The sequence below is a fragment of the Amblyomma americanum genome, chromosome 7 (genome assembly GCF_052857255.1).
Source record: "Amblyomma americanum isolate KBUSLIRL-KWMA chromosome 7, ASM5285725v1, whole genome shotgun sequence".
Classification (NCBI taxonomy): domain Eukaryota; kingdom Metazoa; phylum Arthropoda; class Arachnida; order Ixodida; family Ixodidae; genus Amblyomma; species Amblyomma americanum.
Window position 1 is genome coordinate 129837586 of NC_135503.1, and position 16241 is coordinate 129853826.

At 43.2% G+C, this 16241-nt stretch overlaps 1 protein-coding gene across 1 annotated transcript in view; it reads left to right on the forward strand.

Annotated features, from left to right (window-relative positions):
* Window positions 1-3063: 3063 nt before the first annotated feature.
* The window catches only part of LOC144097458 (domesticated amidase effector 2-like), a 49685-nt gene continuing 36507 nt past the window's right edge, over window positions 3064-16241 (forward strand). Inside the window, exons 1-2 of the mRNA XM_077630181.1 lie at window positions 3064-3163; window positions 15686-15972. Of these exons, the coding sequence (XP_077486307.1) occupies window positions 3115-3163; window positions 15686-15972 (336 nt within the window). The 5' untranslated portion in view covers window positions 3064-3114. The remainder of the gene's footprint in view (window positions 3164-15685; window positions 15973-16241) is intronic.

Consider the following 16241-nt stretch of genomic DNA (forward strand, 5'->3'; position numbering starts at 1 on the left):
ACTTTGATAAAGTGTCCAGATAATCTGAGACCGCTGGCACAGTGAGGCGTAGAATATTGATATTCATATCACCGACAATGAACGCGTGTTATTCACGGAAGAATGATGATATTGCACAATCAAGCTCAGCTAAAAAGATGCGACTGTTACAACACGGAGAGCGGTAAATTGTAAGGAGAACCAACGACAACCAAGGAGTACTCAGGTGGAGCGTAACTACTGCTTGAGTGAAAGGAATACTATTTTCAGAAACGGACCAAGAATATTTAACAAAAACTGCGATTCCTCCTCCTGTTCGTTATAGACGAGTGTAAGAATATGACTGGTAACCTGGCAGCGAGAAATGTGATAACACATCTGACGAAACGTTCACTTCCGTGATAGCAACAACGTCAAAACTTGAATGAAAATGGTTAGTTAGCGACCAAAAATGGTCCCAGTGTTTCCGTATACTGCGAATATTAACATGAGTAAACTGAAATGAATTGCCTGTGTGATACTGAAAGAACTTCCGGACTTCAGAACAATCGGAACACTTCACGAATGTCTGATGCCAGACATAATTATGTTAGTGTTTCAAGAACCGAAAGCCTGTTGATGCGAATGAGGTGCGCCTTCGGACTGTCTTGCGAGGACCATCCCCTTTTTAGTCCAGACTAATAAAAAACCTTTTTCTTTGCCTTGAGACCTTGCTAGTCGGAACAACTCGCGATTAACCCGAGACAGGTTCTCATTAAAAAAACAGCCGAAGAAACTGATCGTCTTGCACCAAATCAGGAAGGCCCTTCCGAGCCCCCAGCCACTTCTGCTTAACAGAAATTGACCGAGTTCGCACTAGAATCGGTGGAATATAGTCGCCACTGGATGGCAGTCAATGTATTGCCGAGATATCTGCTTGTTGAAAATCGGTTATGTTTAGCTTGCCTGCCAAGGTACTTAATGAAGAGTTCAGGTTTTCATCAGATTTGACGGCAAGGCCTTGAATCTCGAAGTTACATCTTCTGCTGTATTGTTCGAGATCATTTATCTCCCCACTCATCCTGCCAATCACCTGTGTCTGGGAAGCTACTGTTGAAGAGAGTTTTTGATTTTGTGATCGAAGGTCTGCAAGCTCAGCATGATTAGTAGTTACTGTAGCAAGCACCGCGTCATACCGTGACGAAAGGAAATCAATAGCGGACTCTATGTCCTCGACTGCAGAAGCAACCTTTTCACCAGTTTCCGTGACCAACAACAGATCTTAAATTTTCACCATCAGTTCTGAAACAGTTGTCAGAGAATCCAATTTTATATTCAGAGCAGACAGCTGCTGCGAGAATGAACCATCACCAGGGGTGGATGCTATGTCAGGTTGCTTAGAATCAACCTTGCATGAAGGAAACTTCCACGTTTCGCGTGTTACTTTACTCATCTTCTTGTGGGCGTTATCAGTAACTGACGAGCACTTTTTCCCTAAGCGAAATTCGCTCTCACAGGTACAAGTCATAAATTTTCCATCTTTCGGTATGGCATTTGAGCAAGATGTACACAAAGAAGACATGGTGCAGTCAGCGGCAAAACCCGAAAAGTGATGAATTACAGCAGGTGCAATGCACACTCACCTGCCAAAAGCGAAGAAAAGGTTTAGTCCAGGACACAGGTTTGCCGCTGACTGCAACGATCCACAAAGTTGCCGGTCTTTAAATAATCGGTGATCGGCGCCAGGGGGCCATCTTTGGCAGGTCTAGAGCCAATGATGTCAAGGATGGCTTTGTATGACGAAACTGCAGCTTTCTTGAGATCCGCATGCGTAGATCAGTCAACAGAAACATTTGCGACGGTGATAGCCATTGAAGACACGAGCGGCTTTCCAGCTGATACTGTCCCACGGCCTGCAGAGCCTGTAAAAAGCGAAGAAAAGGTTTAGTCCAGGACACAGGTTTACCGCTGACTGCCTCATGATTCAGGAATGACACTATAGCGAACGCAGCTCTAGAGCGTTACCCATGCGAAGGCCAGCGGAGAAACATGTAGGGTCCTGACGCTGCCGATTTAGCGCTCCTTATCTCGGTATGCGCTCGGTCACCGTGCCGCACAGTCACTTGCGCGATTTATTAGGATTATTGTGCTTAATATGACAAACGATATCAGTGCTTTAGGCTTGCCCATTCACCCGAGTTACTTTATATCTCTTAACGTCGATAGAATAATTTTCCTTTCCATCGCTGGCTGTACTGCCATTTGTAGCTTCTCATAAGTTGTGAAATTTGAAACAAATTGGTGGGACACACTCCTTAGTGGACCGGGTAGAAAATACGATTTTAAATGCACACCAGAAGCAATACCACTCGATGGGCTTTTGTTTTCTCTGTAGTTTTGTTGCTGGCGAAAATATTTGTTTTAAGGGTTGGTTATCTGCTAGTATTCTACTGTGTAATGAGAGCGGACACGGTGGGTGGCTTGAATATTTTGTTCTTAGGAGTGAATTCTACATGATAATTTTAATTTTGACATGTGTTTTGCGATGCAAGTCAGTGTTGGTATCCCACTGATCTTTCTGTTCTAGATCTGCCTTATTAGGCAGTCGTTTGTATCTGACTCTGCTGCTCTTTTTCATAACTCTTGAATATGGGCGGAATCATTCAGAGTATTATCGTTCGTGAAAAGGAAACACTGAAAGTGCTGTATAAATTCTAAAACAAAATGCATAGCAGTGTTATTTTTCTACCGCTAAGAAGCCTGACTCACATAACAGCTTCAGGTTTTGCAGCTAAGTAAGGTCCTGCTAACTAGATAGCACAGAAGCTGCTTATTTTGAATTTACTGCTACTAAACAGCAAGAGCCGTCCGCAGCGAAAATACAGGAGCAACTTTCACCGGGCAAAATGATCGTATCAGCGAAGGCAGGAGCACATAAAGAAAAGCGTAACTGAAGCCAGTTGAAAATATTTCCGGCTTTTGGGGAAGCTATGACGCGGCTGCTGACTAGAGTGGCCGAACTGTAGTTCCCCAGCATTTGGCAAAAAATAAAACTGCAGAGATAAGCTCGCTGTATTAAAGAATCAGGACGACACTGAAGGCACTGCCGCCGTTTTTGCAAGCTCGAAGTCATAAGGCACGAACGTGAGATCGGCAATGAAGACGTTGGCGGTTCTCCCTGCCCTTCTGCTACTGTTTGACATGGGTGAGCTCTATGATACTCTGCAGTCTTCTTAGTCTCCCCCAAAAACTGCGAATAATTCTGGACAGAGGACAGAATTGGTGGAGGCAATATTTATGAGCGACATGTAAGGGTGAGATGAACGAGAAATATTGCGGCAATGTGTGAAGTGGCCTAGCGTTCGCAAGTTACAAAATGAGGCTGCTGGTCACTCGACGAAAAAGCAGCCTCTTGGCCTTGTTAATAATTTCATTGCTTTGGTATCTTCGCGAAGATATTTCCATTTTGCAGCTTGCCGCCGGAGAAATCTGTTCTTCCTCACTGTGATTTCCAGCACTGAATGCAGCACGTAGCTTACTTTTCTTATAACACGAGTCCGTTCGCTACGCAGGATGTGTTAAAATTTTTTCGGAACTCTCGCGCTTAACGAGTGGCGCTCAGGCGCAGCACACCGAAACTAAATCGGCGCCTTTAACTCGAAAGGGTTATCGTACCGTATTTTGAGATTTCATTTTCTTCTTCTGGATTCAGGAAAGGGAGCACAATACAGGTGGTGTGATTATCGTGTTTGGTGGGATAAGGTCCTCGCCGCCGGAGCAGGAGTGCTAAAATCGAAAATTGACGCAAGAGTTCTTTTGCCTGAAGTGGACATGATCCGGCTGCCATAGCAGCTGATGGCGACAAAGCTTGGGGTCGCTCTCAAGCGCCCACAGCTTAACAACTCCTTGCTCTGTTCAGAAAGACTGCTGTTGTGTGCATATAGGGTGGCTTAATATCTTAGTTGCCTTTAACTGATTGAGCAGTATCATGGATGTGATTGGTACTTCACCTCGTGTCTTTTGAGTTTGGTACTGTAATACAGTTCTCAGATCGCAAAGTTTAGCTGTTAGCCATAATCTGTAAGGCATCACACGTTGCTTTATCCAAGAAGTTTAAGATACGTAGAAACAATAATCATGTAACTAGACTGAAGCCAAAAACGATGTGGTTTGGTCTAACATAGTTGCCGTAAGCAAGCCAGCCATCAATAGTTGTAGATTCGTAATGAATGTTCACCACGCTAACACGCGCTAGAAAAGTACTTTTATGCAGCCACAAAACACCAGCGAAACCACTATTACACGGGGGTTATAAGGTATACGGAGTCTGCTTGCTCACTCCGGTTGGGCTCTTAAACTTCACCGCCAGAAAAGAAAGAAAATACTTGAGAGGAGAGAAGGAAGAAATAAAAACAATTAGGGGACGTGTACTGTTTCGCAGGTCTGTGGGTGCGTTGGAATAAAACAAGCTCTAGCCCAAGGATAGAGCTGCAGAAGGGGTGGAGTCTCCACAGGTTCTGCTCTCAGTGAATGTCACATATGATAGGGGGCCTGAAATAAAAGTATGAATGCAAAAGGTTTGTAGAAGACGACGAGGATGGCGATAAGAATGACGTGGATTAACCGAAGAATAAAGAAGATGAAGTATTCGGTGAGGTGGAGAGAAATGATTGGTGGAGGTTGAGAAAAAGAAGAGGATGACGACAAGGATTACGTGGAGAAATGCCATGGTTATAAAAGCAGCGCGTGAGAGAGCGAGGCACGGGGCCGAAGAACAGAGAAGCGTAGGCTCAGGCGGGTCAGGGACGCCTCGGCTGGAAGAGAGCGACACCGGCTACTGCTCCGGTGAGCTCGTGTTCTACGGCCTCAGCGCGGACTTCCTGTCGTTCCTGAGTCCGTTCCGGGGAGTCAACGGTGGACGCTACCACCTGCTACGGCCAGAGGTGTCTCCAGCGCTGTTTCCACGCATCCGGGTGGTGCCCCCAACGCCAACATCACCGGCATAAACCTCCACTCGGTGCTTGGACCGAGAACTTGTACGACGCAGCGAACGATGCCGCCAGCGATGCCAACCTGAGCACGTCGAACGCCACCTCGACGCCGGCTACTGGACCCATACAACACGCATCCGCACCGAACCAACCGTGAGCACGAACGCCGACCACTAACAGTAGAACGCTAGTAGTAGACGCGAGTAAAATTGCTGCCGGGTCGTGTGTTGATAGTCTTTGTATTTTGTTTTATTTTGTTTGTTAGTTTTTTGTTCTAGTGCGTGTGTCACGTAAGGTGTATTAAACGTGCGTCTGTGTGGGTACACCTGGCGCCTAGTCCATTCTTTCGGTCCGAGTGTTCTCCGGAGAGATCTGTGACAGTGGGTGTGTGACGTGTGAGTATCGGCATGTCCGTGCGCTATCCGTTTCTACCCTCTTGAAATCCAAATAATCTACTGTGTTGGCGCTGGCTTGCTTTTTGTTCGCAACATACCGTGTATGTTTATCATAGTAGCGTTGCATAGCGACAAAAAGCAAGCACACAGGGCTTTAGCTGCGTACTTTATAAAAAATTAAAAATGTGATATTACGCGTATCTATCTAATGCGTCGGTGAATGCTCATATCAGTCGATTAGAAAATTATTGTGTAATGAACGCCAAATAGCTTTTATTTCCTGGTCGCGTAATTATTTCTTCGGTTATTTCCAAAGCTAGAGTTGCAAAAAAGGTTAAAAAAGCATTACGCAAAGCATACACTTCTCGTAAGCAGTCCAAATACGTCGTTTCCGACTATTCTCTTGCCTGTATCGCTACCAGTCGACCCTGAGAGTAAAAATAGACCTGGAAGCTCTCCCAGTTAAAATAACGAAAACTGGCAGGAATTCCTTCCCGTTTGGAAACTTGAAACGCTTGTCAGCGCCTCATTTGCATCGGAACATTGCGAAGCACTGATAATTCGCTTAGAGTTCTACTCTTCATTGACAGCAGTGTGGAGAACAAAAAAAGCTTAGGAACAAATATGTCTGCTCGGGCTCAACCAGTACGAAATACGTCAGGTGTCTCGATGTTCTTTAGATGTTTTTTTCATACTGTTCGTTATGTGTCCTTGCTCTTCCAAGACTACATGTATCACTTCAGTTTAATGAAATTCGTAGAACCCCTCAATGTAAGTGTAAGGTAAGACAAGTTTCTCTTTTAAACTTAAGAACACTGAGGACTAACCTGTAGGGAGATATTACCGTGCTATAAGGACAATCAGGGGAAGTTAAGTAAAAATGGCGTTTTACAAGTTGAAAAAGGTTAAAAAATTAGCTGTTTTAACTAATGCTGAGCCTGGTTACAGAGCAAAAGCTTTGGTGTATCGGGCAACTAGACGCGGCTTGGCGCCTGTAACGTCAAGTGCGTTCCGTACACTTGATAGACAGCGTGCCCATTCTGCCACCCTGACAGGTGGCAGTTAAATTAATGGTTGATAGTGAGAGGTTATTACAACACTGCGGCCTATATATTCCCCCCAGAAAGACGTCACGACGCTAGTTTCCATCGCGCGACATACGCGATTGTCATGTGACTATTCTGCCGCCCTCTACCGGCGAATCGAAAGGTCAAAAGTCAAGTGGTGCGAGACCATAGTGGACCACAAATGGTGAGGCCCATAGATACACTTGACCTTTGGCTTACTTCAAAGTCAACCGGCAACGTTCGACAAAATCGGCTTTATTTAGCGCAGTGAAGCTTCCGCTTCAAAAACGGAGTGCGGGTCGTGTCATCACCGGTTTCTCTCCGGAGGACCCCTAAATGGCACTAATAGCTTTTTGAAACTTTTTTGAGTATCTGTGAGGTCAAGCCGCACCAGCATGCAGTTCCAACCGGTGAACACAAAGTACGTTCGATAAGAATGCGGAAGCCTTAGAGGTCGTTTTCCTGGAAAAAACCCGACGTCCGTCAGTGTCACGGAGCTCCCCGGAGAACACTCGAACCGAAAGAATGGACTAGGCGACAGGCGTACCCACACAGACGCACATTTAATACACCCTACGTGACACACACAATAGCACACAAGACTAACAAACGAATTAACACAAAACAAAACGACTATAAATAGACGCGACCAGGGAACACTGCTACCAGCGTCGACTACCAGCGTTCTGCTGTTAGCGGTCGGCGTTCGTGCTCACGGTTGGCTCGGTGCGGCTGCAGCGTTGTATGGGTCCAGTAGCCGGTATCGAGGCGGCGTTCGACGTGCTGCGGCTGAGGTCGCTGGAGGCGTCACTGGCTGCGTCGCACAAACTCCTGCTCGAAACGCCCGTGGATGTGATGCCGGTGTTGTTGGCGTTGGGGCACCACCCGGATGGGTGGCAACAGCATTGGAGACACCCCTGGCAGTAGCAAGTGGTTGCGTCCTCAGTAAACTCCCGGAACGGGCTCAGGCACGGCAGGAAGTCCACGAAGCGAAGGCGTAGAACGCGAGCTCACCGGAGCAGTAGCCGGCGTAGCTCTCTTCCAGCCGAAGCGTCCCTGACCCGGCGGAGCCTCCGCTTCTCTGTACCCCCCCCCCCCCCCCGTGCCTCGCTCTCCCTCGCCCTTTTATAGCCTTGGCGTTAGTCTCCGTAAGCATTGTCGTCGTCTTCTCCTTCTGTTTTCCACCAATAATCTCTCTCTACCTCACCGAATGCTTCTTCTTCATCTCCTTTAGTCTTCGGTTAATACACGTCGTCTTCTTCACACCTCTTTCCTTCATAGTTTTATTTTAGACTCACTATTATATGTGACAGTCAGTCCATGTCACAAAAAGCAGCTGGCCCACCTACCACGGTTGGAAGGTGGCAACCTGTCCAAAGGTTTGTAGGAAATCTACCCGCGCTTCTAGGTTCCAGCGAAATTATATCAAATAACTTCAATTCAATGGGCACCTCCCCATCGAGACACTACGCGTAAGCTGACAGGCCGAGAGATAGTCTAGTGAAGATCACAGCGAATATGGGTCTTATGAGAGCTCGAGAAGAGCTGCCAGGACCTCACAGTCCAACAGGTGGCTGCCATCAAAACATCCACCTGCCGGCTAAGTGGCGCATCGCTCAACCGCAGCACCACTACACCAGGAGTGGTATGAGGATGCCTCGCAATCTACGTATGTGATTGATGGGGCGCTGACGTCATCAACACGACGTCACCAGCAGTAAACCATTCTTTGACACCATGTAATTCAAATGTCTGAGCAGCGCCCATATTTCGGAAGCTGGCCCAAACCAAAATTACAAAGGACCCCAAATTTTTTAAGGAGGCCGACACAAGAAAATAGCTTCAGGTGCATAAGTGTGTCGAAATAGTATAAGTGATAATCCATTGGAAGATTCACAAATATTCTAAAAGATGATGACTCATGCACAGAAAATAAGAGCAATGGAGTGGGTTCCAACTGGATTTTTCACTCAAGGACATCAGGCACTCATTGTAAACACAACAGCAGGCAGCCGAAATGCTATCCCACTTTGTTTTTTAAGAATGTGGTTGTGAAGGCCCCCAAATTCTTTACTATTCGAAGGCTTCCTCTTTAGCACGTTGTTGGCTCTACTAGAGAGTCACACGTTCGCAAACAACCGTATCTGGCGTTTTGAAAGCGCTGTAAAAGTTGTCGCATGTGAGAAATATTTAAAATGAATTAAAAAATGTAAGAAATAAACCTAATTGCTATACAAAGACTTTCGGAGTAATCTGTCCTCGCAACACGGCTGCCAACAACACCAAATCGCTTTATATAAGCGGGATGTCCATGTAAGGTTTCTTCAAACCTTATTGTTCAAACCACGCTGAATACCGATTACGCATCCATGAAGGCCCTGTTACATAGGAGATGTCGCACCTATGAGACTGGTAGTATATTTTTTTCAACCTTGTTTCTCATTGGCTGCAACATGCGGTTGGGATAGCAATTACAATAAGCATATTGCCAAAAGGGGAATTGTCACGGTGACCTTCAGCAACTAACTCCGCAAATTTGGGCCGCACGAACCTGTGGTCCTTATAGGTGGAGGTGAAAAATTTGAATTGTGTTACGTAGTGTGTCCGTATATCTTAAAGGCGGAGAAATGTTGTTGACGAATAGTAATTAGTTAATGAATTGCATTGATTTTATAATGTAAAAGTGTACGCAAGACGTGCAAGCAAATTTTGTCCGCACGATCCTCTCGTCTTATACAGACAGATGTGAAAAAGTTTATGTTAGGTAGTGTGTGAGTACATCTTGAAATGGAAAAAATTTTCTTGACGGATTGAAATCATCATTGAACTATACAATTAACTGCTGCGTGAGGAGTGGGTTTTGTGTGGCTGATTCGATGAAAAACGAAGTAGATGCATGAGAAAGCTTATGTTGTATAAAACAAAATAAAATGAGGAATAAATAAAAAAAATAAAATTGAGAGAATTAAAATAAAAAGAACAAGATGAACACATCGGGCAGCGGTGGCGGTGGCACGTTGCTGCACAAGAGTGCTCAAACAACTGTTTTGAATTTGCAGTTCCTTCGCTGCTGCCCGTCTGCAAGAATTTCCGTATCACGCGCGATCTGCATTCTGCTGGCTTCGTTGACGCACCGTGTGCGGCTGCCTATCGTGCTGTCATCACGTGAAGATACGCCCCTTCCTTCTGGCTATAAGGCTGCGCAGGTCGTCGAGAGCCTTCACACATCGGGCAGCGGTGGCGGTGGCACGTTGCTGCACAAGAGTGCTCAAACAACTGTTTTGAATTTGCAGGTTAGTTGTCTTTTCTTACTGTTGTTAAGCTGCCAGTGCATACTGCCGCCACTGCTGCCACTGCTGCCCATGCTCTAGTGTCTTGCTTGCAATGTCATCTGAAAAGTTTGATCCTTGTTCTGCATGCTACGAAGACATTATAGATGGTGAAGAATTTATAACTTGTGCGGATTGCTGTCAAAGGTTTCATATAGGGAAGTGTGCAGGGGTTGGGGAGCGGAGTTTCAAAGCAAAAAATGCTGAATTAAGAAAAGCCTTGAAATGCTTGACATGTCGATCTTCGGTGTCTCGCAGTCAGGATAGCAGCAGTAATGCATCTTCTGCGGTCCTATGCAAACAGCTTGCTGAGATTAGTAAGGCTTTGGCAAATCTCACGACCAAAGTGGATGATCTGACATCTTTGAAGGAAACCGTTTCAAGCATTGAAATTTCTGTACAACATATGTCTGACACGTATGACAAATTGCTCGAAGTATCTAATAGGCATGACAAGGAAATCGAGCTCCTGCGTAAGAGAGTTGACGACATTGAGGCAAACCAGGACGGGCAGCAAATTCGAAAACTGCGTCAGGAATTGAACGATCTGAGCCAGTACAGTAGGCGCAAAACATGGAAATACATGGAATACCTGTGACAGATGGTGAAGATTTACTGAGCAAAGTAAACAGCCTTGCTGTGAAGCTTGACTTGCCCACACTTGTTGCAAAGGACATTGAATGGCTACACTGCCTTCCATCTCAACCAGACAAGGTGCGTGTGGTTTTGATCCGTTTTGCCAACCGATCCACAAAAACAGACTGGATTTCAAAGCGCAAAGAATGCGAAGATGACATTCGATTCTTTGATAACCTGACGGCTTCTAGCAGGAATTTACTGTGGCTCGCTAAAATGAAGGCTAAGGAAATGAAGTACGCTTTCGTCTGGTCTAAGGAAGGAAAGATCTACGCTCGAAAGCAACATGGTTTCAGGCGTGGATTTTCCTGCAATACGCAGCTGGTGGAGTTCGTTCATGATTTGGCATCGGCAATCGATAAGCAACAAATTGTGGACTGCGTTTTCTTGGATTTCCGCAAGGCATTTGATGTTGTCGCGCACAGTCTTCTTCTCTCCAAATTGAAAGCGTATAACCTGGATTGTAAAATAATTGCGTGGATTGCAGAATATCTGTCGTTACGAAGGCAGGCTGTTGTTCTGAACGGTATTTCTTCACAGTATGCACCAGTTACGTCGGGAGTTCCCCAAGGCTCAGTATTGGGACCACTTTTGTTTTTGCTGTATATTAATGATATTTCAGTTGGCATACAGTCTTCATTCAGGATGTTTGCCGATGATTGTGTTGTTTACAGAGTAGTAAATTCCACTTCTGATTCACAAATCCTGCAAACTGATTTAGATACTGTGGCAGACTGGTGTGTACGTTGGGACATGTCCTTAAATATAAACAAAACTGTTCACGTCACCTTCACAAGAAAACGTGCTAATCATCCGTATAGGTATAGAATTAATGATCTTACTCTCAACATAAGCAAGTCATTTAAATATCTAGGCGTCTTTTTTACATCGGACTTACGATGGAATAAGCACATTAATTATATTGCGAATAAGGCAGCGTCACGTTTGGGTTTTCTACGGCGGAATTTTAGCCATTTACCAAGTAACTTAAAAACACAGCTGTATTTCAGTTACGTACGCTCCATACTTGAATATGGATGTGTTTGCTGGGACCCACACACATCTGAGTGTGTAGGAAAATTAGAGAAAATTCAGAATAGGGCAGTTAGATTTGTTCTTGGTAATTATAATTGGCAAGTTAGTATGACGGAAAGCAAACGAAAACTTAACTGGCAAGAGTTGAAGGACCGTAGAAGGTACATCAGATTGAAATTTTTCCATGAGATTTATTATTCAAAAACTGGCATAAACCGCGAACAATATATCCAGGCACCTCATTATATATCAAAGCGACTAGACCACTGTTTGAAGGTCAGAGAATTTTCTTGCAAGGGTGACGTCTTGTGTTATTCTTTTTTTGTTAGAACTGTTCGGGACTGGAACAGTTTGCCATCGAGCATTGCATGTATTACATCTAACGAAGCATTTTTCCATGCACTGCAATAATTGCTTTATACCTATAAATGAAGTCTGTACCCCCCTGCTGTAATGCCCTGCGGGGCGATGCAGGTAACTAATAAATAAATAAACCTGGTGCACGAGCCATCAGGATCGCTTGTGAGGAGGACATTGATAAGATGGTTTAATTACTGTTGCTGCGAGTCTGCGTAGTACGCCTGCTCAACAATGGCTTATTTTACTGCCGAGTCATTCACCGACTTTCTAAAGGACGGTGCTTACAATCCTCGCAACACACTATCTCTTTACCACTTGAACTGTCAAAGCCTAAAAAATAAATCAGAAGTAGAAGCTGAATTAACTTAACTGAACTTTAATTTTGACCTTATTGCCTTCACTGAAACATGGTTTACCTCAAATGCAGATGTCAGCGAGTTTCCTGGTTACAAACCCATTTCAGTATTTCGAGATGGAAAGCGTGGTGGGGTTGTAAATTTATATGTGCAAAATTATTTGTGCTTTGAGGTCTTGTCGGATTATTCACTTGTTTGTACTGATTTTGAAACTGTCTGCATTCCTTTTCATAGAGTTGCCATTATGGTTGTGTATCGCCCCCCTCAAGGAAATTCTGACAATTTTTTTCGCTTCATTGATTGTTTTCTGAAGTTTGCAAACCAAAACAACTGGCGTATCATTGTGCTAGGTGACTTCAATATTAACTTTTTGGAGGATAACGCTCTGAAGATTAATTTAAATGAAATAATACTGTCTAATGGTTGTGACAATACTATTGAATTGCCTACTCGCATATCCTTGCACTCTGAAACATTAATTGATTTGTGCTTCAGTAATTTCCCACCTCAGAGTTGCATATCCGGTGTTTTTTCTTCTGGTATTAGTGATCACTTGCCTTTCTTTTCACTTTTTCCTGATACGACCAAATTGAATAAACCCGTTCACGCTCGTAGAGTTAATGATGAAAAGAGCACCTCCAGATTTTGTCACTTGTTGTATACAATTAATTGGGTAGATGTATATGGTGAAAATGACTCGTCCCGTGCTTATGATATATTTATTCAGAAGCTGCTTGAATGCTATTACGCCGCGTTCCCAACTCAAACTATAAAAAAACATAGAAAGGCTAGAAAAGAATGGATGACAGGAGCACTTTTGAAACAAATTAAAGAAAAGAACAAAATGTTCTCTCGTTTTTTGGAAACACGATGCCCGGATGATTTAGTTAAGTTTAAGAAGTTTCGAAATAAATTAAACTCAGATCTAAAGAAAGCTAAATCTTTTTTCTATATTAATAAGTTTTCGTCTATCTTACACAATCCTAAATTACTTTGGCAAGGTATTAACGTTATTATAGGGAACAGGAAGAATTGTCTTCCCTCTGAGCTGAAAGTCAATGGTGTGAATTATGCTGGAGTTTCACTTGCCAATATGCTGAATGAACACTTTTTAGCTGCCGGAGCATACCGACCTTCTGCTAGCTGTCATTCAACCCGGACTGTCGACTCATACTTACCCTCTTGCAGTACTGAATCTATATTTTTGTCCCCTACTTCAGTGGATGAAGTTATTTCTATCATTAATTCATTTAGGAACACCTGCTCACCTGGAGATGACGAAGTTGCTGCTTTTCCTATGAAATGTGCTGTAAATATTATTGCTGGCCCTCTTACGCATATTTGTAACAGAATGCTACTTTCTGGTGTATTCCCTAGCAAATTAAAAGTCGCGCGCGTTACCGTTTTATTCAAAGGAGGCAACAAAAATGACCCAAATAATTACCGTCCTATTTCGGTATTGCCACTGTTTTCGAAGTTAGCTGAGCGTGTACTCTATAGGCGACTAAACAATTTCTTACAAGCTAAACATCTTATCTGCCCCCAACAGTATGGCTTTCAGGCCGGTAAATCAACAGAATCTGCTCTGTTAGATATTAAAAACTCTATAATTAACAATTTTGAAACTAAGCTTTTTTCTGTTGGAATTTTTCTTGACCTACGGAAAGCTTTCGATTCTGTGCAACATACAATACTTCTCCATAAATTAAAGACTTACGGGATCCGTGGAGTGGCAAATTCACTTTTGGAAAGTTATCTAACTTCACGGATACAGTACACTAAGATTCATGATGTAAAATCCAGTTTTGGTATGATAAAATTCGGTGTCCCTCAGGGTTCAATTTTGGGACCACTTTTATTTATTCTCTATATTAATGACATTGTAAACATTCCATTAACTCCTAATATCATGATGTATGCCGACGATACTAACGTCTTTTTTTCCGGCTCCAGTCTCCAAGTAATTGAACACCAATGTAATGCCTGGCTTGAGGAGTTAGCGGTTTGGCTCTATGTTAATCAACTTCAATTAAACGTAAACAAAACAAAGTTTATGCTCTTCCATCCAAAAAACAAACCATTAGATCATCACATCAAACTATTTTTTAATGACTTTAACATCGAGCAAGTTCATAGTTGCCGGTTCCTTGGTGTGTTTTTTCGTAGCGATTTGGGTTGGAGTGATCATATAAACTACATTAGACTAAAAATGGCCAGATCTATTTATGTTATTTATCGTGTTAGACATCTCCTCCCATTACAAGTTAAAAAGAGTTATATTTTGCCCTTGTTCATTCTCACCTGGTGTATTGCAACCTAGTCTGGGGTACATGCAACAAAACTGGTTCATACAAATTGCTTTCTCTCCAGAAAAGAGCTCTACGTTTATTAAGTTCAAGTTCATCTGTTGAAGCAAATCTTTTTGAAACATTTTATGTTCGCAATTTTTTTATTTCATACAATTTTAGCTTGGCTCTTCACATTTTTTATAAAGTCAAGCATGACTTTAGCTCTTTTTATAATACTTATAATTCAAGAAACGTTGCGTATGGTCTACGTTCCGTTGCCCTATCTACTGCAAGACCCAGAACAAATTATGGTAAACAAACAACCGATTATCAAATTATAACATTGTGTAATGCCTACCAGTATCTTACTCAGATTGCTTTAGAAAGTTATAGTGTGTCCGTATTCAAGAAAAAACTGACGATTCTTTTCCCCCCCGGTTAAATTTCAGCTAATTCTGTATACTTAGTTTGAGTGAGTGTTTGTGTTCTGTTTCCTTTATTATTTTTTTGAATGTGCATATTATGAAATGTTTCGTTTATTGTTAATTGATATTTATTATTGTCTATCATTAACTATTTTCTATTGTGATCATGTTTGCTCATTGTTTTTTATCTTTTGTCCATTCGGCCCCCGTTTTCCATGATGTGTGATCGGGGTGTAGGCCTTGTCAGGAGGTATGCTTGGTCTACCTCCTTTAGCCTCACCTCGAGGGCATATTGTATATAAAATGGCCAAATAAACATACTACTACTACTACTGCTGCAATTAAAAACAAATGTGCAATAAAATAAAAATAAACAAAAATAAGCGAATTAAAATAAAATAAAAATACAAAATCAAAGAACCCAGCATTAAAATAAATTCAAACAAAAGCATAGACATTTCAATTAAAAATGAAAAATGAGCGCAGAAAAACAGGAAAGTGACACGCTTTCACATTTCCATTCTTAAGCAGGCTTAAGTGCAATCCTGTAACTTTTTACTTCTCAGTTCATATCAAGTGTATTGAATTAGGGACAAGTTATACTTTCTGATAATTTATATTTATGCTTTATAAATGCAGCCCAAGTTGTAATTTCGAAGCACTCAGAGCGGTGTCCTTGAGCAAAATGCAGTAACGAGAAAAAAAACAGCAGGAAAATATATCCTACAGGCGCACCTATGCATGTCGCTCTTTTTACTCTCTATAGCCCACGAGTGACACCATCCCAGGCAGCCTCTAACACTTTACGCTTCTTCTATGCATGTTCTACGCATCGCGGACCGAAGTGAGCGGAGGCTTCGTCTGTGACAACCCAATGCCATACGTTGGCACGTACAAGGACCAGCACCGCGACCGAACTCAGTGCACGGCTCTGGTGAAGCTCATATGCCCGGGTCTGCGCAACGACACAACACATGAGTGGGTATCCGGTGAGCCTGTCCTCCCCAGCTGCAACATACCGCAATGGACCGCCATCGCCACTTTCTTGGGACCCGGCGGCAACTATAATGCGCCGCCACGCTGGAACCAGCATGCTGCTGTCTTTGACAGCTGTGAAGACGGCGGAATCTGGGTGAGTGAGGCTAATGGGAAAAAGAAAGAAAATGAAAAAAATCGCAGTGAATGGTGATAGGAAAGAAAAAAGGGGAAGGTCAGGGCAGAGTTCTTTAGAGTTAATTTATTGCAAGGAATTATCAGGGTGCTTGAGGATTCAGAGTAAAACAACTTGGTTATCCCTTTCAATCCCGAGTTGCGAACTAACAAAAAAATTTATTGCGTCTGCAGTATTCTACAGAGCACTCCTATATTCAAAAGCCAACATAAAAAATTGTTACCGGCTAT